Genomic DNA, 24,847 nt, shown 5'->3' with positions numbered 1-24,847 from the left:
GCAGCCTCTTGGGCACGTCCAGTCTTCCCAGCACTTTGTCTGCAGCTGATCTGTGTGACAGAGAATTAAAGTCTTGAGTTGCTGGAACAGTTTTAATGTGCTGGGACTAACTCCATCTTCTGAGGATGGGCAGAGACAAAAGCGTCAAGCTCTGCATTGAGGGCATGGGGCACTTTTCCCTTGGCGTTGACCTTTTTGCTGCTATCTCCACGGAAATTGTTTGTCATGCTGGGGTTTGAGTGTCTGACTGGCGTATTATGGGATGCAATCCCACCTAAAATGAGCTAAGCACAAGACAAGAATGTGGCCTTCGTGCACTGCTGTGTCAGTCTGGCTGTCTGCCCGGGTAGCCCCGTTTTTTCCAGTGGGGTTATTTCAGTACAGCGCTGTGTGTCAGCCTTTAAACTTTTCCCTTTGACTTTTCGTACAGAAACTTCTACTGCTCCAAATGTAACCCATACCACACTGTTGATAAGGACTTGAAGTAATGATGCTTGGCGCTGATAAGATCTTGCCTCCTTAAAACTTTGTACAGGAATTTTTTTATATCCTCAACACTGCAGTGACATTGCGAAGACTGAACATCTACTTTGCCTTCTGGGCACATGAAACCCTAGCTCCTGAGAAATCAGATCATGTTGCAGTTTTTCACGTATTTATCCTCACCATGCTGTTGGGTGCTAGAGAAGTAAGTTACTCCAACTGATAGCTAAGCTTGTCCACATCCTTGAAGACAGTTTTATCTTCCATTGAGCAGAAATACTGTGCTTAAACGCCCTGGATTTATGTGGAGCTAAGTGATTTACCCGATGTTAAGCGGAAAACCTTTTTCAGAAAAGGCAATAGAAACAGTTACTCTGAATGATGGAGAACGTCTTTTACAGACAGGGAAACTACAAAGCAACTTTTTCTAAGGCCATATAGGGATCAGCAATGTTCAAGTTATTAGCAAGAGACCCATGATGTTCAAGGGAGAGAGACTGGACCATGAACTGGAGACAGACCTTTATTGTTCAGAGCTCTACAAACCCCCTCCCATCACAGACCAGTGTTAGCGTAAAACAAAATGCTTGTTGTCCAGAATTGCAAAGGAGTTTTCCTTGGTTACGTGATCAGTGTCTGCCAAGAAGAAAGCACAAAGATACATTGACAGGGAGGGGGTGAGCTGCAGTCCCTGAACTGCACGACTGCCCCTGCAGAGGAAGAAAGGGTAGATTATCCTTCCCAAGATGGGGATGGAGGAAGGTAATAAAATCCAAGGATACACTTCTGGGTTAAAATCCATTTTTGGTACAAAAGCCCCTGGCATGTGACCTGCATTATGTGGGCAGAAAGGAAACTGGGGCATAGAGGAAAGCAAAACTCACAAAATTTGGCTTCAGACCTCGGCAGGAATGACGCTGCCCAAACCTTTGCTCTCTCTGTACCTCAGCTCCTTCCTGTAAAATGGCAGTGGAGCTCATGCTGCCTTTCCCTTGGCTGCTAGATCCCAAACCAACTCTACAGCAGTACTTTGTCCATCATTTCAGGTGCAACTTCAATGCCAGCCTTTCCTTAAGTCACAGTGATAATTCCTCTGACAGACTATGGGCAGATTTGACCAGATAAGGCTGTTGTAGCTTCGAAAATCCAGCTCTGGACCTTTCTATCAGCTGCCTGTGCATGTTTGCAAAGGGAAAGATATGAACCAAGGCACAGAGAATATCAAAGGGAAGGGGGGAGCTCATCTGTTTTCTCTCCATGTATTTCCTTGCAGTGTTTTGCCAAACAACATATTTACTTGTACTTTTCTGCTTCTCGCTGTAGGAGATCTGGTTTGTGAGCCCTTGGACAGAGCTGTGGGTTCCTAATTCCCTTTGTGCAATCACTCCTTTCTTGTCAAATATGCTCTTTCACAGTGGTCTGGAAGGACAAAGTCAAGCCTAGTGAAATTTTGCCTTCTAGTTGCGGCATCCTTCTGTATAAGTTTGCAGACGGTCCCGTGTCTGTTATCTGCAGACTGTCCTCACGCAGCACTTTTAGATGATGGGTACTGCATTCTGAAGGCTTTGGTGGTGAACGCTTTCCTCTCTGATAGCTACGTTCTTCAGACTGACTGATCTCGAGCCCACGCAGTTCCCTGGTGCTGCTGGAGCTGGAAAGGGGCTGTGTCACTGGTGCTGATGTCTCACTGCCCAGCCGTTGCGAGGGCAGATGCCAGCTGTGTTTGGGCATGCAGGGTACAGCCGAGGGTTGCCAAGTGATCTCAGAGGCACTGGTGGGGTTGGTGTTGGTAGAGCCCCCTCTGTATCTGGAAGCTGTTTCCAAGAGGGGCTGTTATGCTGCAGCGCTGCAGACACCCACTATCCATCCAGAATTGGATCGAGCATGAACTGAAAGTCTTTTGATTTTTTTTTTCTTTACAAGCTGGTATGAAGCCAGCACAGATGTGGTCCTGGGATGAAGCACTTGCATGTGCTCCTAGGCAATGGAAAGTGTGAATACGTGGGCTTGGGACATGCATTATAATGAGGTGCTTGAATTGCCCCCCTTGCTTCACAGCAAGGCCAATGTCTGGCAATGCCATGGCATCGAACAACCACACATTGTTCCCTTCTGAACGGCACAGCTTTCAGGGTAGCCAGGCTTCGCCCTCACCCTGCAACTCAAACAAACACGAGGCTGTGGGAGAAATGTCACCAGGACACAGATTCCTCCTAAAAGGTGCCCAGATGGTCTGACATCATCTCAGATGTCTCTGAGGCAGCTCTTTGACCCAAGAAAGGGCTGAAGTCTCTCAGCTCTCCCATGGGAGCGTGCCTCTTCCCACGCTTTACTCCACCAGTGTTCAAGCAGAGCGAGGTCTGTCAGAGCTAGTCCTGAGCGCCAGGTATGAAGGTGAGAAGCCACAGCTGAACCGAAGCGTAGCTGAGGGAGTCCTCTTCATGCTGTTGCTAGAGGTCGTACAGCCCTGAATAATCTTGGCCCTGATGCAGAGCCCTTAGCAAGCAAGAACCAGAAGAGCAGCAGTTATGCTGCATGTCCGGGTATCAGCTTGGAGGTGACAACAAAGAACGTAGTGGTGGCTGTGAGCTGGCTTGTCTCTGACCTTGTAGGCTTGGGAAGATACTATCTGCACATCGGTCATTTAGACAGCGTGAGCCTATCTTCAGCTTCTCCTCATTTCTGAAGCACAGACAAAAACTGTGGTCACACACTGGCAGGGCCATCTCACCTGTCCTCAGCTGTAGACCATGACTCTTCTGCTCCCCACTTGGGGAGTGGTATTTTCAGCCTAGACTTGGCTCTTTCAGGCCCCAGGTTCCAGCTGTGCTGAGAGCTCATTCACCAGCACAGCTTCTCGACTCAAATGCTCTGGAGTGGCAATTCTGACTCCACCTTTCAGCTCAATTTCATCCATTCTAATTTGGGGAAAATGGAGGAATTTTGGTCCCCCGAGTTATTATTTTTTAAATCCTCATTTAAAACTTGTCTCTGACAGCTACAAACCATTCCCAATTGGCATTTTTTTTTCTGTTTTGCATTGCTACTTCATGACATCCTCTCCTTTAAGCTTTTCTCCACCCTCCACACAAAAATGCGTCTCTTCAGGCAAACATTTTGGGAGAAGGGTTTCACCTTAGAGCACCTGGCACAAGGGCACTGGACCCTTGGGTTACATCTGTGCCCAGTTTATCCCCAAAACGAATCAGTGTTGCACACACAGCCGTGGAGGAATGATCTGGCCCTCGCCACGGAAGAAACGGTTAATTTTCTGTCTCACAGGAGCGTGCCTTTGGCACCAGTTTCAGTGCAATGACTCACTGGGGCCAGGCGGGACTGGAAATGCAAAGACCCCATCGGCAGTGGAGCAGCTTGGGGATCCCGGCAGCCTCAGCCCTTGGCTCCTCAGAGGCAGGAGAAGTTCCAGCTGTGGCCTTACATGGCCAGAACAAGAAACTCGCTGCTGCGTCTCAACTGAAGCCGCTGCCAGGCACTCTCTGCACGAAGAGCTCTGCAAATCCTTGCCTGGGGGCTGCTGGAGGACCGGGACGGGCACCAAGAGCACTCAGTCATAGCTGCCTACTTAAAGGATTTCAAGCAGTGCGCTTTTACCGAGATATTCTCCTTATTTAAAGTTGCTTTTGCCTGCCAGCTCCTGAATTGTATCCAGCCCTCCAGAGGGAAGTCACGTCTCTCTTGCAGCCCATTTATGGGTGAGGGATATTGGTAGCAAAGTGCGTGTTGCCACCCCATAGGGACTGCAGTGTTCAGGATAAGCCTGCAGGTTCTTATGAGCTGGGAGGAGGGATAGAAACACATGGGATAAGCCAGGAAATTCAGAGCACTCTGGGAGAGTTGGAGAGCCAGTTCAGCTCCTTTTGGCACCAGTAAGCACTATATTGCTCGGGACTGGGCAGGATTTGGTCTGAGGTGAGTCCCACCTTCTCTGCAGTTGAGCTACTCAGCCTCTTGGAGGTAATGCAGGGAGACAGGCACTTCCAGGCAATGACTCAGCCCATCCTAAACGCTGTCCAAAACAGATGGGATGGATCACTCTCTGGAGGTGCCTTTCCCTGCCTAGAGAGGGATTAGATGCAATGCCCAGCTTTCTGATCACCGAGTTGGGAAAGCTGAATCCCACCCTTCATTTTTGCTGCGGATGAGGTAAAAACTAGAGGAGAACAAACCATATGGCCTCCCTCATTCTGTTTGCTTTGGAGCAAAACCAGGTACACGTACACACACTTGCACATATGTTTCTATGTATATTTATTACACAAATTCCACAAATTCAAAGGTTTGTTGTTTGGGGTTTTTTTGGTTGTTGTTTTTTTTGTTTTGTTTTGTTTTTAATTGCAGACACATGATAGAGGTACTAGAATCCAGTCTGTCTGTGCATCTGCATTAAAATATGACAGCATTTTTTTCCTGGGAAAAACTGAATCAAATTCCATGGAAATGACTTAACTGTGACAAAAATAAGAGACAAAAAGGAAAGAGAGAATGAAAGAAAGGGAGAGAGAGAGATGGTCCCAGCCCCACATTTGGCCCCTGTATTAGGGTGTGGGGAAGTGAAAATCTGCTTCAGTTCCCTCCTGATCCCTCTGCAATTCTAGTTTGGATGCTGTGTGCACACAAACTACACTGCTGCTCTGCATTGTTTCTCCTTTTGTTTTCCTTTTCTTTTGGCTGAGCACAGGCAAGAATGTCAAAAAGAATTTCTGAGTCCTCTGGAGGTGAGATGCATTCTCTCAGCAAGAAGGCCAAAGCGAGATTATTTTTCCTCTTGCCTTGTTCTCAGAAACAACAGAGCCGTTCAGCCCAATAAATCTCTCTGAGAAAAGTGCAGTTTGACAGAATTGCAAGAACACTGAAAAAAAGAGGTTTTGTAATGGAAAAGGTCAAGTGATATTAATTATAATCAGAACTATAATATGGATAATGAGACTTGGGGAGTTTTGCTCCCAATCATTGCTTCTCAGCACCTCTTTTTTCCTCCCTTCCCTGCCTGTGGCAGGGAGTGGAGGAGGGATGTTGCACATGGGGAGCTGTTGTGGTCTCCTTGTTTCTTGCTTTAACATCCTGCCCAAAATTTCCTTCAGCAGAGGTTGGCATGAAGGCCCGATCATTCTTACACAGAGTAGAAGCTTCTCCGTTTTCACTTTCTACTCACTTTGATCTCATTTTTTGAGGCCCACTCTTCTTATCATGAAATAAATCCAAGAGTCCTTTTTTTCACTGCGTGATTGCTGCTTTGCTCTTCTACATATGCATGAGAGATTTTTTGACCTACTGGATTTAGAGCTGGAAACTCCAGGTTTTGGAAAGCTCTCAATATGTGGCCTTGACATCACTATTAAAGTAGTCTGTGCCTCAATTTTCACTTCTGTAAAATGGGACTGTGAATGTTTGAGTGTCCCTCTGAAGGGTTATATGTATTAATGGATGCATTTTTACAATACAAAGGCTACTGTAAAAGAGGAGATGCGAGAGCATAAAACTTTTCCTTCTTTTTGAAATAACGGCTATTTAGCTCACCTTAGCAAGTTCTCTATGGACTTTTAGACTGAGGAGACAGCCCTCATGTTTGGGGCAGGGATTCATCTTCTTGAAGGTTTATTTGGTGCATATCACGATCTGAACTAAGTGGGGCTCTCTCCTTCTCTTTGAAAGAACCTCTTCCACCAGCATTTGGTTTAGTATTCTCATCTTTGAAACATTAATAAAATGTGTGGTGGTGAGACGTGGAGCAATGTTCCAGCTGAGCAAGTGGGGGACGAATCCTGTGATCCCTACAGAGGAAAACGGTTTATACGGAGGACAGAAACAGGCAGGGAGGGACTCCAGACCTGGTTACAGATTGTTTGAAGCTATGGGAAATATTCCCCTTAACTTCAGATGAACAGGAAGCCAAGACAACAGCTGGGAGGACTACAGATTCCTCTGCGGTGGGTAATATGTTTGCGGTTGCATCATTGCATCATCAGCTTCAATGTAGAATCCAGAGGGATATTGATGACATAGCTTGATCAGTCCTTTCAGCTCTTTTCTAGACTGTCTTTATTATAGCAACATTAGGCCTAGAAACATGTGGTTTCCAGCATCGCTAATTACCTTTTGTATTTTTTTCTGAACAAGCCCTTCACATATTTCCTTGACAGGCACAAGAGAAATGTTTAAATGCTGATGAGTCCACCATATTGTTTCCTACATAGCTTTCCTTGGAATTTGAAAGGCTTAATGCTGGCCAAGAAGGGGCAGAGCTGAGAAGCTGCTGATCCTTCTGCTTACAGATATTTCCACATATTCTTTCCATGTGTTTTGCATCCAAGTGCAGGGTATGTTTGCATAGACAGAGGCTGCTTTTGGGCATCTTCTCTGAGCTGGTCTTACTAAGCTGAAGTTTGTCTCCATGCAACACAGCTGCATGGCTGTTAAATCAAAGTTGGTCACACTTGGGAGAACTGGACACATCTGCACTCTTTCTGCTGGCTTATCCTCAGTGGCTTGTCTTTCCCATCAACCAGGAACCTTAACCTCTCTTGCTATGAATTCATCTTGATACCAGCTTTCCTCACTGTGATTGCCTGTAGTTACATACGATGATGGACAGTGGAGCAATATAACGTTGACATATTGCTGGAAAAACAAGCCTAGGACAAAACTGACTAGCAGGTAGAACCTGCAATGACTAGTCAGGGCTTCTTTTTGTATCACATTCATTTGTACGTATTAGCTTAACCGGTATTTTAATTACAAACAGAGCATTTGCATCCTTGACATATTTAGAGGTATTTCAACTTATAAGTAACCTTTTTAATGATATGCCACTTACAGCAAGTCTGGAAGGGTTTAGAAGAACTCCACGGGGCATTTGGTATGAGTCAACATTATTTAGTATCCCTTAGTTCAGGGCATGGTTTCCCAGTCAGTGAGAGCTTTTATCCTAATTGTCATGAATGAGTTTTAAGCTTTTTAGGTCCAGGCACATTCCTCACAGCTTTGCAAGATCTTTTGGGCAAGGGTTGTTCTTTCGTCTTATAGTTGTGTAGCACCTGGCGCCACAGGAGATCAGGCCTTGAGACAAGGAAGGATATCACAGTTATCTTCATCAGCCAAACTGGCAGTGTAGAAATATCTATAAGAAATATCTATAAGATCAGTAAACCTCTTAAGAATTTAATTCTTGCCCACTAAAACAGTGACGGTTGTGCCTACTGGTCTCTTTTCTCTTCTCTTTCTAGACCAAAGAAGCTCTCTTCACAATTCTCCAGGACCTAAGGCCTGAAGACCACTTCAATATCATTGGCTTTTCCAACCGAATAAAGGTCTGGCAGCAGGACCAGATGGTGCCAGTTACTCCGAATAATATAAGAGATGCAAAAAAGTACATTCATAATATGTCACCTACTGGAGGTACGATCCAGAGATATGAATGGGATTAATTTTGCTATCCAATTAACTACAGCAGAATGGATAGTGGTGAATGTGGTCATGTAGTATGTAGCAATAAAAACACATTGGGACTTAGGTCATGGGACAAGGGGGGCCATTCACTACCTCCAATCAGGTTTATGTAACAAAATGGTATGTGCTCTTTATCAGTGTGCATGATGGGAAGGTGTCCCTAGATCCAGTCATAGGACTGGATATACTTGTTAAAATCAAATTGCGCCCATTCTCCCATTTATCTGGTGAGACTCTCACAGTGGGAAAGTTCCCAAGTTCCCAGGGTTATTTATTGAGGACATAGGAAAAAAATACCGTATCTTGGTGAAGGACACAGAGGGCTGGTACTTGTGCAGTTTCTGAAAGCCTGTGTAAAAGGAGGCGCATGATTTTGTCTGGGCTGGAAACTCCAGGGATGGACTACTCAGCCTGGGTTATGGGATTGCTTTCTACAAGACCTGGTTTCTCACTTAGTACTGTCTTCTTCATGTCTCTACCAAGGAGCAGCCAGAATGATATTTAAGAATTTATTGACAATTTTCACTTGTGCTTTATTGCTAGAAGGGAAGAGGGGAGAGGAGGAGACCCCAGAACAGTGGTAGAGTGCAGGCATGATTTTGAATTTGAATCAGTGGTCTCCTGTGAGGCTACAGACACTAGTATAAAGAAAAAAAAAAACATAGTGAGGTTTATAATAAAACATACTTCGGCAGCTGTGCCCATCCTACCTGAGCACTCCCCAGGTAAGCAGAGAGCTTCAAAATGACCTGTGTAAACCCTTCTCCATGCAAGCAGTCACAGCTGGTTGAAGGTCAGACAAGGCCTTCCCATGGCTTCTCCTGACCAGTGACCACTCCTAGCAAAGGAAACTCTCTGATGGAAAAACACGGCAAACAGGATGGTTTGCCGTACTGTTTGTATTGTGAGAAGAAGAGTTTAGGAAGTGGTCAAGGGACCTGCCCAGTTAAACAATTACCAATAATGAGACTAAACTCAGAGTACGAAACTTTTTACTCCTGAAGTGCCAAAAGAGCTGTGCAGGAACCAGCTGAGTTTGCTTGTGAACCTGCCAGAGAACAAAAGTAAAAGGAAATTATTAACTCAGGTTCGACAGAAAGGTGCAGTGATTCTCCATCACAGGCCAGCAGTACTTTAGTTTTGTCTAACTCTGCATTTTCCATATACAGCTGCTGTTGCTTTAGCATCTTCAAGTGAATGTGAATGCACTCAGGCTTGCAGATCACACATGCAAAGAACGTGCAGTGCTTGCACCGCTATGTCATACTCACACACCGAAGAAACGGGAACAAAATATTGCTGCTAAATATTTGTGTATGTGGCAAACCACAGTTTTCAGTGCGTGGTAACTCTGTGATCTCGCTGGGTTTGAAATGGTACACTCTGCCACATGGGATGGTTTTCTTTTGTTTCTGAGAAGAAAACTGAAATTTTGGATATGGATGGGGTCTGAGAGACTATTAGGATATTGAGGTGCATGGTTTTGGTTCAAAACCATTCTGCAAGAAAAACAGTCTGGATTTTGAGGACTTTTCAGAAATCTCAGCCCATTTCCTATTCCTTATCTTGCTGCAGTCACTGGAGCTGTGCACAATAAGTTTCTAGATACCTGAGCTGTTTTTAACCCAGACATACTGATCTTGCAAAGGTTCCACAATCAATCTCTCTTTGCCTTGACTGGCACAAGAAATACATGGAGCAAGGAGATACCTGAGCTCATTTTCCTGCTTTTTTTCCTGAGCATGCAGTAGGTTTGAATCCTTTTCATGGTTATTCTTCTAAAGTACATCTATTTCCTCATTTATTTTCTCTTTTCTCCCTCTCTCCCCACTTCAGTCATCTCTATTCTTTGCTAGCCAGTTGTTTTGTGAAAATATACTCCTCAGCTAACAAAACCATTTCTCTTCCCTTTGAACTTTGTTAGCCCCTGGGGTTTGAAGAACAAACCCAACCACTTGTTTTCCCATTTGAAGGCTTTTTCTCTTTCTCCAAAACTTGTGCCCTTCAGACAAAGTGAGCAGAACTTGTTTTCCTAGTCAGATGTAATCTGGGAGAGTCCCGTAATTAAGTTTAACTTTTTTTGTATGTACTGGCAGGACACGGTATGTGCCATGACTCTGCTTACCATGGCTGATTATTGTATATTGAGACATTCTAGAATACAGCAATTTCACATAATAGACTGCGATTCTTAATTCAATTCATACTGGTGCTGAGTAACAGAGCTGAACTGAATTAAAGGGCCAGCGCAACCTCATATAGAGAAAAGAAACATCCCAATGAACACAGATGCTCTCATCATACTAAATGGAGCCTAGGAAAATTATTTGTACCCCTATTAGGAGGAGAAATGAGCTAATCCTTTTGGTAACTTCCTAGGGACTAATATTAATGGTGCTCTCCAGACCGGTGCAAAGCTGCTTAATGATTACATTGCTCAGAATGACATCGATGCCAGGAGCGTCTCCTTGATCATCTTCCTCACGGACGGGAGGCCCACTGTTGGGGAAACACAGTCGTCCAGAATCCTCAGCAACACCAAGGATGCCATACGTGATAAATTCTGCCTCTTCACCATCGGCATTGGCAATGATGTGGACCACAAGCTGCTGGAGAGGATGGCACTGGAGAACTGTGGCATGACGAGGCATTTCCAGGAGGATGAGGATGCAGCCAGTCACCTCAAAGGGTTTGTTCTGCTTTTTCTGTGCTCATATCTTTATTGGGTCCTCTAGGCAAGGGTTTTGGGAAGCAAAATCCTCTAAGGAAACACTGCAAGAGATGGGAGTTTCTCTGAGGCTCAAATCTGATAGAGAGAGGCAGAGTATGCTCAGATACTGAGGAGGCCTACCCAGAAATTGTCTCCTTCCCAGCAGATCCCTCGAGCTGTACTGCAGCTTCCCGGCCCCTCAGAACAAGGCATTTGTTTCGCTAATTCAGATGTTTGTTTTGGGCATGTAAACCTGGAGAGATGGGAGGCATGAGTGACATCTCTCTGCAGGTGGATGGAGGGAGGAAAAGATGGACTGCTTGCTTCAAACTGACAACATAAACCATATGGAGGGGCTCGGGAATGGAGATACCAGTTTGGGGCAGAAAATTATTTCTTTTTGTTTGTTTATTTGTGTGTGGGGTTTTTTTGTTTTGTTTTGTTTTTTAATATAACCTTGTGTTCAAACTCCAAAATATTTGACTTTGAAAAACACACTGGGATGATCATGTAGTCACTTCATCCTCTCATTCTTTGTGACCCAAACTCCTAACAAGTTTCCTGTAATCCTCATCATTCAGTAGAACCAGAGATTACGTTCCTCTTCTGTGATCATGGAGCTGTAGTTCAAGGGGAGACCCTAGTGAGGAACAGCAAAAAGATATCTGAACCACAGCTCTGTCTAAAATGTCAGATAGTGTGTCAGTATTTCCAAGCAAAAATCTTTGGCTTTGACTCCCAAAATGTTAGTTTTGAACCTCGGAAAACAAAGAGACCTCTTGTCTAGCTAGTGTCTAATTCATCTGGAACAATGAGATCTTGAACCTTCCACTAGAGCTTTTCTTTATGTGGTGGTTATGTGTGGACAACAGTTGTCTTCCTTTTAAATTGGATTTTGTAGATCCATCTGCCACTCCACCCGTCTCATTTGCTTCTCAGAACACGCATTTTGGATGGTAAGTGGCATTCCATGGCAAATGAAGGATGTGCTTTTTGGTTGGGCCAAGGAACCCAGCACTACAAACACTTGTTCAAACACATATGTCTGATAAACAGCTCACTGTTTATCAAGCTCAGTGGTGGCAAACACATTGGGCACCTGCTGCCAAATTTACACAGAAAATCACTTCCTGGAGGCCAATTCAAACCACAGGTGGAGGGAAAATCGACATGGGTGCCAACATAATTTCTGATTTTTGTGGTCAGTGGGTTGTATTTTTACACAGATACTTCCCTGCATTGTGCTATGACATTGTATCTCTCACTCCACAATTTGTTAAAGCCGAGGAGTTATTTCACAGAGAGTTGTCAGGTTTAATTCGCTCACATTTTAAATTGTGACAAGGTCTCTGCATCAGAGAGTGCTCAGAAAGACTTTAAAAGAAAGTCAACCAATTCAGGCTTTGGTTTTCCTTGGAGAGAGAATAAAACAGAAAGTGTGACTCTAGCTTCCAGACAATCTGTTTAAGCAGATGTGAAAAATAAATGCAGCTTAAACTAAAAAAGTCTGAGGCCAATTCTTTGTTTATTTACCAAATTAGACTCAAATCACTTGCCAAGAGATGAAGAGTCTGGCATTTAAATGGCAAATGTGGCATTCTTGGAGCAGTTTGGGAACATCCATCAAAAGCACTTTACTTCAGGGAAAACACAGTACTGTAAACTTAGGACTTGACTGCTTGTAAAGGCTTTCTGGCCCGAACAGGTATTCTCAGAAGTATAGTAGGTCATGTTAACAAGGCATTATAGGGTTAAGCTCCATGGAAACCATGTCTTGCTCCAAAAGAAAGTTAGCAATAGGGTAGCAGTGAGTTCTCTTCTGCCAAGCTGCCTGTATTCAGTAGTTCGGACTCCTCCGTTCCTTGGAAGTGTGCTTATTTACATGGGCACGGTGAGATTCTTTCTTGATTTTCTTTCTCCTTTGACCCTCAGAAAACTTCATTCCTGCCTGTCCCACACTGACCATCCCAAAATGTATTATCTAGGGCTCTTGCAGTGATACAGAAGCTTTTGATCAGATACTCTCCAGCTTTGGGGGACCTAACATATGGTCTTACAGTTTCTGGCTCTGAAATACCATGTGGAATACCACTAGACAACTGTGGGTAGCAGCATCTCTTCTAAGTACATTTTGAAATAACTAGAGTGTTTTCTATGAGACTGAGAAGTGAAGAATTAACTTGTGATGGAGAGACTGAGAAGTGAAGAATTAATTTGTGATGGACATGTCCTCTTAAGCAAACTTAAGTAGTCACAAATATCTCCTTGCAGAGCTCTGGAATCATGGTGGAAGGAAGGTGACTGCCAGGCCATGGTGAGATGCTTTTGAACATACTTAAGAGACTCTGTCTAGATGCCTAAGAAACACTGGAAACTACAATGAGGCAGAGAATAATTTTGGTGGAAAGGGACCTCTGGAGGTCATGTAATCCAGCCTTCTGCTCAGAGAAAAGCTAATTTCAAATTTAGGTGAGGTTTCTCAGGACCTTGTCCTCTCAAGTTTGGAAAACCTCTAAGGGTAGAGACGCCCTTGGCCCTTTGGGCCCAGTTACAGTGGATGCAGTGGTTAAATTTGGGGCCTGGTAGTTCTAACTGCTCCTGAATGTCTTATGCGCCATATTAGTTGGTCTGACTACATCCTTGGCCATGTATAAGTGCAAGAGTGTGTGCATACATTTGGATGAGCAGTACTAACAGTGAGAAATGTGTTTTTGTTTAAGGTTCTATGATGAAATAGGAACACCCCTTCTCTCCGACATCCGTGTTGATTACTCTGAAGACAATGTGGAGCAAGTCACTCAGAACTTCTTCCCTAACTACTTCAATGGCTCTGAAATTATAATAGCTGGCAAACTCATCAACCGCACCTCAGATAGTCTCCACGTAGAGGTGACTGCTAGCAACTCCAAGAAGTACATCCTCCTCAAAACAGATGTGGCTATAGACCTGCCAAGCAGGAATGACATCAGAGGTGTCCCTGGCCTGGAAGATGGCAAAGGTGATAACAATTACATTGAGAGGGCATGGAGTTACCTCACCATCAAGGAATTGCTTAACTCTCGGTTGAAGAGTGATAACAACCAGGAAAAAGACTATTTGATGGAGAAAGCCAAGTCAATGGCACTGACTTACAATTTTGTTACTCCCTTCACCATTCTGAAGATGAGAGAGGCTGGGCTCCATTCAGAACCACCTCAAGAGGAGTTTATCACCCCTTCTACTGATGGCATCGGTGAGAAGTTGCAGAGCTTGCAGGGACACAAGGCACCACCAGGTACGAGAGAAAAATAACCATGTGCTGGTACGAAATCTCTTCATGTAGGTGATGTTTCATGGCTGACTTTGTCAACAGGGATGATCTAGCCAATGAACTGAGGAGTGGTAAACAGAAAGCAGAGATTTTCATACTGATTTTACTAATTGTGGGCTGCGTGACCTTAAGCAAAGCTTTTAGGCACCTGACTCGCCCCCTTGAAGCACTTACTGCTCTGTAGATATTGCTGAAGAAAAATTGATATTCTAAATGAAGTTTAAAGTAGCTAGCGTATACATCACATAATCTCGCTAAATAATATTTTGGTACCATTGTTATGCTACGTCTCTTTCTGCTGCTCAATAAGTAATTGTAACAGCCTTCCTTCCCCACTTCTAGGTATACGCCGACAGCAAGATAAACAAAGAATTAAAATCTCCAAAACTTCAGGTCAGTGCCTGTTTTCATGCCTTTAATAATTAAAAAAAATAGTTGTTGATTTATGGTAACCTCAGTTGCATGCCACTGTGATATAACCATCCCGACAAATCAGCCAAAATCCTGTTTACCAGACCTGCAGAGTAGGGAGGAAAATGAAAACAACAAAACACAGAGAGGATCAGTAATGAGAAGTGATGTGAGGAAACACAGCAAGGCAGATGATCTGCAACACTTGATCCTCAGGTTTTGGACTTCTGTAGATTGGGGAGACCAGGAAGCGCATCCTCTCTGTACTAGAAATACTCAAAAAACATTTTATAAAGTAATGTTGCTGAAACATAAAAAATGTTGAATAGAAAAAAAAGAGAAAATTCCATAGTGTTGCCCTATGTTCCTGTTGATTCTTCACCTTTACTTAATGTCCTTTTCATACATTAAAAACAATAATTTAGACTTCAATTTCACTAGATAAGGTCCAATTTACCTTAAAAACTAGGGGTTTAGCTTTTCTTATTATTAATTACACCTACTTGGTAGTTGATGATAGGTCAAGGATTGTTGAAAAAATTAAGATTTTGGGGTTGTTTACTATCTGCTGTTGACTTCTCCAGTCTGATATTGAGGGCCGGGAGGGTTCAGTGTGAGGTGTGCCCATGCACTAGTCCTTGGTTAGAAGATAGATTTTTGTGTCCTGTGGGGGTTGTAGCCTGCCAACAGAATATGGAAGAGTATAAAAAACATGCACGACAACTCCCATAAATCACCAGAATTTTATTTCATTGAAAACCCAACCTCTCCTGTGAGAAAAAAAACCAAACCAAAATAAAGTAATCTTTGTGAAAAACAAAGCAAAACTTGGCATTTCCTGGCCAATTCCACCTGACCCTCCAAAAACAACAAACCATGAGGTCTTAGAAAAAACAGGCACAAACACACTTTGAAAAGCAGTTTTGTTACATTCTTGGACACTACAGTTTTGTGTAAGTCTCTCACATTTCTCTCTTTTTTTCCGTATTTTCTCAGCGGATGGAGACCCTCACTTTGTCATTGATTTTCCCTCCAGCAAGTTCTCTGTCTGCTTCAATATCGATGGAGAGCCAGGGGACATTCTCCGACTGGTTTCTGATCATAAGGAATCTGGTGAGCAGCCAAGTAAAGCAGTTGCTTGTGGAGGAAAACTGTAGTGTAAAGCCCAATCTCTAGCAATAAGACTAAGCACCAAGGTGCTTCATAGGGAAAGAAACTGAGAGGAAATTAGAAAAAATTGGTTATCCAGACAGAAAATGGAAAATTTGTGCACACCATTTTTCTCGCTCTAATCACCTGGATTAGAAGGGGAGGTAAACTGTTCGCTTGCACTTACTGACCTCCAACTTTGGCATCACTTAAGGGTAAATTCACAACAATCCTAAGCAAGGAGGAGGCCAGGCCATTGTTACATGCACAAAACAAACACATCTACAGAAGTGTGTGTCAACAGAGTAGATCTAACCATAGAGACAAGTGGCCTTTATATGTATGCAAACCTTTCCTAGTTCAGGTCTTCATTGACTGGAATCAGGGGAACGAGAGACTTCACTTGACTACACGAGAACCACATGGCACACTTTCAGTCTAGTTAGATTAGAAAGCTCAGTTCCTCATCGTAGAATCATAGAATAGTTTGGGCTGGAAGGGACCTTCAAAGCTCATCCAGTGCCACCCCTGCCATGAGCAGGGACATCTGCACCAGCTCAGGTTGCTCAGAGCCCCGTCTGGCCTGGCCTGGGATGTCTCCTGGGATGGGACATCCACCACCTCTCTGGGCAACATGTTCATGTGTTTTACCATCCTCAGTGTAAAAAAATTCTTCCACATGTCTAGAGACCATGATCATTAGACCCCGTATGGTCTGGGAGCTGTACTTGACAAGTCCTGCAGCAGCCACAGATGAACAAACAGCCACAGGCATTTTGCATATGGCATGTGGTTTTTGCCCGAGCCATGCAGCCACCTCCGTGCTGAAAGATTACACAGGGGATTCAGCTTTCTGATGCAGAAACAGTGCATTTCTTGAATGGTGCAACTTCATCAGCCCTCTAATTACAAAGTCACAACATGCAAATAAAAGATTTGAACTCACCAAAATTGCTCTGTTATTAGAGCTCCACTCTTATAGCACCATTTGCTTCAGAATAAAGTATCCAAAAAGGCTAACCAAGCACTGAGGCTGTTTCAGTGAAGAAATTACCAAACTGGTTACAGAGTCATGACAGACTTGAGAAAACCCACAGGATTCAGGATCTGCTTTGCCCAAGCCAGTCTTATCCCCAGGGGCTCAAGTTCTGCTCTGATCCCATCTGGAATTCTAAGTAGGCCAGCTAATAAGCAGATTATGTCCTGAGAAGAGAAATGGTGGGAACAACGGGTGTCAAAACCAGAGACAATGCACAGACTTGTTTTACAAAGATAAACAATGCCACAATAAAGTTATAAGAATTCTGTTCTGTGTAGCAGTGGTCTAGCCTCCATATTTCTGTGTTCATGCCTGTCTTAGTGAATACGGTCCAGCTCTTGGCAAAGTTTCCCTTAAACATTTCACAAACTGTATTTGTGCCTCTGCTTGAAGGATTCTGTGGCTCAAATGTGGAATGAGGTTAAGAAAAACAGACTCTACAGCACTAGCAAGCTGAGTCTATAAACACAGACATGAAAGATTCCCTTAGCAATGACAGTGATGTGGACACATTTCATCTCAGTGTTGATGGATTGGGTCTAGCCTGGATTAGCCAGAAGCCTCCTCCTTTATTGTTACTGTCTAGTAGCTGTTCAGAGACCCGTGGGAAGTGAGACACTGTCTTATGGACAGGAAGTCATAAAAATAATGAAAATGATTTTGAATCTTACTGTGGACATCTAGGCTTCAGTTGAATTAGTGAGGGCTGTACTTTAAGCTACTCAAAAGTAGCTTTGGGGGTAAAACTGAGGGAAGCTGGAAGAGCAGCAGTGGTGAACTTGGAAACAGCCCAATGGAAGTGCAGGGTTCAGGGTCCTCTTCTTCAGTGGCACAAGGACAACCTGAATTTCTTACGCTGCCACCTAGCAGTTTAGCACTTCAGAGTGTTGCGGGTCAAATTATTCCCTCTACTGGTCCTGCTCAGTCTTTAGCATGTTGACCAAGGTAGTAACACTTACTCTGTGGCTTCCTAGGCTGGTTCTCTTCCTAGGTGTCAGGTAGAAAGGGACATCAAACTGCAACTGTCTAGTACTCTGAGATAATCTGAGACAGCAGCATGCAGATACACCCAGGGCCTCTTCCTAGAAGTTCAGTCCCTATGCGAGTTGGTGATAGGAGGAAAAGCAGGCCTGCCAGCAGCTTTTCCTAGTCCTCCAAGATCTAGTATGTTTGCCCAGGTTTGAGTTACTCATGAAGGTGGTCTAGGTAAATCATACCACAGTTTGGCAGGCTATAGCAGTCAGGAAGAGAAATATTTGTCTTGTGTCGCTCAAAATTCTCATCTATCATTGTCTTGATGATAGGTAGGTCTAAGTTTAGGAAGTGGCCATGCTGAGGAGTAGCTGGTCCCGTAGCATTGTGTACACAATGTTAGGACTAGTGAGTCTGGGGACTCTTGGCTCCAGGGAAGGCCAGTCTTTCTGAGCTTGTGTAAACTTAGGTGCCCTGTATAAAGTAGCCATTTTATAACAGACTGGTTATACTGCTTTAAACACTGGTAGGTGAAATAATTGAGTATGAGGTGGTGAATCTTCATGTCCTCAGTTGGAAGGCTTTTATCTTTGAGACAATAGACCTATCCTTGGTTCCAGCTTTCATTTATCAATTATTTTCTTGCAAGGTGTAACCGTGAATGGACAATTAGTTGGAGCTCCTGCACCACCCAACGGCCACAAGAAGCATCGGACTTACTTTAGCACCATCACTATCCTCAACAATAAGCCAGAGAGGTCTTACCTAGAGATCACACCTAAAAGAATCATCCTGGATGACGGGGAAAGACTTCTTCTGTCCTGCGATCGGAGTGCTGTTGTGCGGAGCAGCAGCCTTGAGGTATCCATCTCTGCCAATTCCAACATCACTGTGACGATACGAGACACAATCAGCTTTGTCATCCTCATCCACCATTATAAGAAGCCAGCCCCATATCAGAGGAATCACCTGGGGTTCTACATCTCCAACAGTAAAGGCCTCTCTTCCAACTCCCACGGATTACTGGGTAGGTAACGTTCTCAGGTTCAGAGCCGTAAACCAGACAAAAATGATGCTCCCAAACAGTTTTAAAGGACAAAGATAGGAGGTAATGAACAAGGCAGGTGGGGATTAAGTTCCCAGGTGAGATTTTTACATCCATTCTCAAACAACTTCTCTGTCACTAGTATCCCCATCTCCTCTCCCATCTTTTTCTGTATGAGCTATCTCCCACTATCCTACCTATGTGGCTGTGCCTGTTTTTCAAATTTTCGCTCTTTTTAAGATTGTTTAATACACTTGTCATTAGAATACACATCCTCGATGCTCCCAATACAGATATAGAAACCAAATATCCCACAAGAACCCTGAACGAACGCACCAGTAAGAGATTGTCTAACAGTAGTCCTAATTCAGAATAGCCCAGCTGCTTATGTGTTCTCAGGGACATCGCAAAGAAAGGTCTGAATCTCTAGGCAAAGAGGACAAGAAAGCTGGAGAGGGACTTTTTACTAGGGCATGTAGTGATGGGACAAGGAGTAATGGCTTTAAACTGAAGGAGGCTAGATTTAGATCAGATGTAAGGAAGAAATTATTTCCCCGTGAGGATGGCGAGACACTGGAACGGGTTGCCCAGAGATGCTGTGGATGCCCCATCCCTGGAAATGTTCATGGCCAGGTTGGATGGGGCTTTGGGCAACCTGGTCTAGTGGAAGGTGCCTCTGCCCATGGCAAGGGGGTTGGAACAAGATGGTCTTTAAGGTCCCCTCCAACCTGAACCGTTTTATGATTCTATGACAGTCAACTGAGCTCTTGCAGATGCTGAAAGAGAGCTAGCACATTGCCAGAGATCATTGGCTTACCCTTCAAGTACCACACTCGCACTTGTCTAGAGGGTCTGTTTTCACAGGACTGAGCTGTTCACACCTGAGCCTGATTGAGATCAAGAACCACTGGTACCTTTTGTGGCCCCTTTCTTTCAAATGTGAAGTGAAAGAAGAGCCATCCCCACATTTAGAGAGCAAGTAGGCTTTAAGTAGGCTCAGAGAATGACTAGATGGTCGGGTTCTTTCAGCCAGTGAGAAGCAGTGATGTTTATGACCATTTACAGGTGAGGAACTCCAAGACTGAAGTCATAGTTTCCATGACATTCAGCCACCCCCAGGTTAAGCAGGAGATAATCCCTCAGGAGTGGGATTTTGGATTCAGGCTACTTGCAAGCACAAACCTCTAAACCCACACTTAGATTTGGTCTGAAAGAGCTTGCCCCCAAGAAGGCAAGGGAAGAGAACTTGGAGCTTCAGGCCTAGATCTTCTTTATGCTTGCTGGTGGGCACTGTATTGGCTACTATCCTCTAGTAACTGTGGCCCACAAAAAGGAACTTACTACTAGCAGCTAAAAAAGGTCTTTAGCTCAGGCAGTGTGTCTTGAGAAGTGAAAAAAGAAATAGGGTTTTATTATAATCTCTATCTCTATGTTCGGAAGATTTAGGAATCACAGGACCCAGATTCATCTTGCTATTGCAGAGAAGTCCTTTTACAACCCCATATGCTAAGAATCATCAAAATATAGCCTATTAAAAAAACCCAAACGAGCAACAGAAAAACTCAACAAACCAAAACCACAACAACTTATAAACAGGCACAAAACAGCCAGTCATGGATTCTATTTTGTCTTGCCTTGCAGGTCAGTTCTTGAACCATGAAGTTAAACTTCTTCGGGAATCTCTAAACACAAGTCATCAGCTGGTTGGCCAGAACCAAACTGAAGCATTAAAGCCAAACCCTACAAATACCCTGAAAGTGAAGGGACGGCTGGTTCCCGTTGTGTGGAAGCAGAGGAGGATCTACAATGGCCAGCAGGAGGTTGACTGTTGGTTTGCCAAAAACAATGCGGACAAACTGATTGATGGGAGCTATAAAGACTATTTGGCTTCTCATCCTTTTGACACAGGGACCAGCTTTGGGACAATTAACAGCCTTTAAGACCGATCATAGCAAGGCATTGCAGCAGCGTGTGTGACAGCGATTCCCTTCTGAAGCCTCTAGAACTAGGCAACTTATGAATATTTCTTTACGTTTTGGTGCCAAAGAAACCAAGGCTTTTTGCCCTTGGAAACCAGCTGTCTCTCTTTCATGCTATATCAACATTGTTCATCAAATTCCTGAAGATGAGGATATGGGGGGGAAGGGTTGAGGACCTGGTTAAAGGTGTGATTGGTGCTTTCCACATGGGAAGGGTGGGATAAATGGGCCAGTACTTGTATCTAACAGAGCAGAGAGCTGCTGGATGTAAAATAAACCCATGCAGGGATCTGTGCAATACCCCCAGGGGCAGGTGAGTCACGCAGTGAGAGTGAGACACGCACAGTGTCTATCTAGAGGGACAACCTTGGGTGATATGCTTTGTAAAGAAGTGACTTGGAGCACCTGCACCAACCATGGTCCCTGGGGAAAGGAGAGAGACAAAGCAAGGAGAGATGAGTGGATACTCATCTGCAGTGACCCATTGGCATCGAAGAGGTAACAAAGAACTCAAAACTTTAAATCAGCAGGCCACAAGAGGGTATTGCTTTCTTGGTTATTGGGATGAGGTCCGGATTTACCACTAGGTGTGATGTTCCCTGAACCAGTACAGACCCTTAAAACAGTGGTGAAAACCTTCACATGGTTTATTGCTCAGTCTGCAGGCTGCATGTTTAAAAAGCCGCTCAGGTCTTCAGCAGCACCAGAAGTGGTACAGGTTCCCATTCCATGAAGCATCTGATCTAAGTAACATTTCAGGTTTAGTGATTTCTTGAGTCTTGACTCCCTCAGAGACAAAAAAAAGTTCCACCATGAGCTTCCAACAGACTTAGTACCTTCTTGAGCAGAGCATCACTTCTGCTTAGCAGAGATTTAAATTCTCTAAAGGATGATGAACCAGCACCCGTGACAGCTTATGACCCTACGAAGCAGACTAGACATTTCTAGCTGCTTTTCTAATCAGGGAGGAAGTCTTTAGTTACTCCAAATTGTCAACATTTTTTCAACCCAGTTTCCCCTGGCTCCTTCTCCTTCCTTACACTGCAGGAATTTGTATGCTGCAGGAATTTGGCAGCGGGAGGTTACAGAAGGGTCTGCCAGCCACCTCCACTGCAGGTGGTGCTGCTCTGCAAAGAAACCACCAAACCTAAACTGCAAGGCTGTGGTCTATTTTAAAGTGAGGCATCGCTGAATAATGCTGTAGATCAGCCACAGGAGAGTTTGCTTAATAGAGAACTTGGCCAAAGAGGACTTTGACAGCCACAAAGACATTTACATGGCAAGGCCAAATTGAGCTCATGCGTACTCTGCCTTTCCAGAACTGAAAGGAAGGAGGCCGGGCGTAGAAGCATCTCCAGGAGCTAAAAGACATCCATGTGTTAGGAGAAAACAGAGTTGCCAGAGGCCTACAGAAATAGGTTCAATCTTGACTGGGGTTTTTTTGCATATTTAAATCATATTGTTGCTGTAGGAGCTCCAGCGGCTGGGAGTGGAGTAGTGATTTTCCAGCTGCTTGATCATCTAGTTAGTACTGCTAGCACTGTGGCAGCAGGGCAGGTAGTAAGCATAGTTGCTTATTCACACCATGTGCTGTGGGGAAGAGGGCGAGAGCCAAAAGCAACCAGCTAGATTTAATCGCACTCTGGAAGATCCTTAAGAGAGCTCAGTTAGTGCAAAACTCATGCCAAGGCTCACGCTCTGGAACAAAACATAAAGAAAAAAACTACTGCTTTGGGTATAGCTATCTTGAGAAACAGCTCTCCTGCAAGGGAGAACTAAAGGCAACACCTTCAGCACAGTCCTAGCATGCAATAACCAGAGGTTAATGCTCTATTTGACTTCTCCACCCAAGAAGGCAGTGGGAAGATCACCCAACCCACTTCAAATAACCTCCCATTTCACTAGAACGGAGTGAGCAGGATAGTGGTGGTGAACTTCCAGACAGTCCAGGGTTCCGCAGGTGTCTTCTTCATACTATCCTTACTGAAAAGAGATTTGGAAACCTTCACTCTCCTTCCACATTTTGCTGTTCAAGTATATCACTAAGGGGAGTGATTGGCCTTAGGCTCTCCTCTTGTCTCATTTCCTGTATATATATATGTGTATATATATATATGTATACACACACATACATAATGCTAATGCTTCAGGTGCATCATTACTCCTCTTCCTCCTCCTCTAGTCAAAGAAACATCCTTTTAGGGCCTGAAAAGAACAATGGTCAAGTCCAACTTCCCAACCATGTGAAGCACCTGGAGCGATATACTCAAGTTCTCATTAAGGCTCCAGTTATCCATTTCACAATAAATATTTTACAGTGAACACTGCAGTGAAACTTTCATTTGGCAAAGATAAAATGAGCTTTGAAGCTGAGGTTATGTATGTTTTATGCTGCTGGATGAGCTCATGTTACCAGATGGCTGAAAGAACCACTCACAAGATAACAATAGGTTTGGAACCAGAGTAATTTCAGCAGAAAAATCAAGATCAATGATGTTCTTTAGCTTCTATACATGTAACAGGAGGCAAAAAGCGTGTTATGTGAACAGACTCTGGGGGTCTATCCCCACACTAAACAGAATTTAAATACCTGGATAAGACTGATCCAGACTTTAAATACAGTAGTATAAGACATGGGAAAACAGTTTGTGCTCCTGCTCCCCCAAGAGCAGGTCAAAGACCATAAACTTCAGATCTACCCATCCATGAAAGGGGCATCACAACACTTCTCTCTCTCAGAAGGAGAACATGTCCAGGCTTGGTCCTCACGGTCCTTTGCTGTACCACAAAGAGCCCCCAAGCAGTGCACTGTGACAACTACACACACAGGCACACGTTTGTTCTCACCTCCAACGGTGTCACAGAGCACTTTGTTTTGCAGCGATATGGTTAAAGATTGCAAACTGCCCAGATCGCTCAGGAATGAGGGCTGAGGAATCTCTTTGGAATGGAAACAATCACAATGGAAGCAATTGCACAGCACCATTTCAGCCAAGGGGACAGGACTCCTGAATTTAGGGATGCTGAAACAACACTGGTCATGCAGTGCTCAAGAGGGACAACCTTCCCCGTCATACTTGCTCTGCTACTGCCTACCGAGAGACTTCTGAGCCAAGAACTAAGACAAAGATCACATCATTCACCTTCCATTGCAGGACAAGGACTTTGCTGTGGCTGAATTTCCACTCTCCGCAGACTGCAGCATTGCTCTGTGCAGCCCTATAGCAAGAACCAAACTCAAAATACCAGTACACCTCAAAATAAGGGAGCAAGTTTCTAATAGGGCAGCTGTTTTAATTTGTTTTCAGTCAAGACCTTTAACAGCACAGGAGTTATTCCAGCTGTTACCAGAACAGAACTTCGCCAGACAAGCAAAAGTTGCATTGTGAAACCAATTTCACTAAGCAATATAAATGATCTATTCAGAGAGCTGTGTGTCATGTGTTCCAAAAGCCATTTGATGTGCTAGCACAAGTAGGATTTTTCATCCCTCATTAAGTAAGGAAGAAACAGACAGGGACTTAATTTCCGGAAATATAGTATAAAGCTGCACAGCTGCAAGTGTAGCCAAGCACATCTAGTTCACTAAGGGCCAGGCAAGTCTTCGATTTGCATTGAATGCTTCTTAACTACTTTGAAGTTAGGAAAAAAAAAATAAACCCCAAAACACCCACAAACCAAACAAACTTCACACACACTCAGCTCAGCTTTTAAAAGTCAAAAGCTGTCCAAGTTAGAAAATCCAAATCCTTTATTTTTTGCTCCTTAATAAGAAGTGTTTTCTTGGAAAATACAAGAGAGGGAAGGGGCGGGGGGGAAAAAAGATAATTCCCACCCAGCACTTCTGGGGACTATCTTGTAATAAGCAAAGCCTGTCTATGGCTCAGCTGGGTCTATTGGTTCAGTTCAGAGGATCCTGGATCAGGCCCTGCTCTGAGGACTATCCAACATTTGGACTGTCCACGGATCTCATCAAAGCTGTGTATCTGCACCCAGCCTGGCAGGGCATTATGCAGCTGCACTGTGCCTCCCCAGGAAAGCTACAAAGTGTTTTGCATTTTTGTGGCTTTATAGACGAATTCAGTCACGTTTAAAAAGAGAGCAAGGGGAAAACCCTGCACCTCACATTTGGAGCCAGGATCTGGGATGACCCAGGGGTCTTCTCCTGCAGCCATCCTACCTGAGGCCATTCCCTTACACCCAGAACATCAGGGCTGGTTAACAGGGCTTCAGTTGATTCTTCAGATCTAGTTTTTGAATCAGGTCCAGCAGAGATTTTATA

General features: G+C 44.1%; 1 protein-coding gene across 1 annotated transcript in view; it reads left to right on the top strand.

Annotated features, from left to right (window-relative positions):
- ITIH5 (inter-alpha-trypsin inhibitor heavy chain 5) overlaps positions 1-22,899 on the top strand; it is a 45,944-nt gene extending 23,045 nt beyond the window's left edge. Inside the window, exons 8-14 of the mRNA XM_065656048.1 lie at positions 7,728-7,899; positions 10,330-10,639; positions 13,381-13,934; positions 14,313-14,363; positions 15,378-15,494; positions 18,191-18,568; positions 20,228-22,899. Coding sequence (XP_065512120.1) covers positions 7,728-7,899; positions 10,330-10,639; positions 13,381-13,934; positions 14,313-14,363; positions 15,378-15,494; positions 18,191-18,568; positions 20,228-20,526 — 1,881 coding nt within the window. The 3' untranslated portion in view covers positions 20,527-22,899. The remainder of the gene's footprint in view (positions 1-7,727; positions 7,900-10,329; positions 10,640-13,380; positions 13,935-14,312; positions 14,364-15,377; positions 15,495-18,190; positions 18,569-20,227) is intronic.
- Positions 22,900-24,847: the final 1,948 nt, after the last annotated feature.

This window comes from Caloenas nicobarica, chromosome 1 (assembly GCF_036013445.1).
Source record: "Caloenas nicobarica isolate bCalNic1 chromosome 1, bCalNic1.hap1, whole genome shotgun sequence".
Classification (NCBI taxonomy): domain Eukaryota; kingdom Metazoa; phylum Chordata; class Aves; order Columbiformes; family Columbidae; genus Caloenas; species Caloenas nicobarica.
Note: the sequence above shows the minus strand (reverse complement) of the source record. Positions and strands in the feature narration are given on the sequence as shown.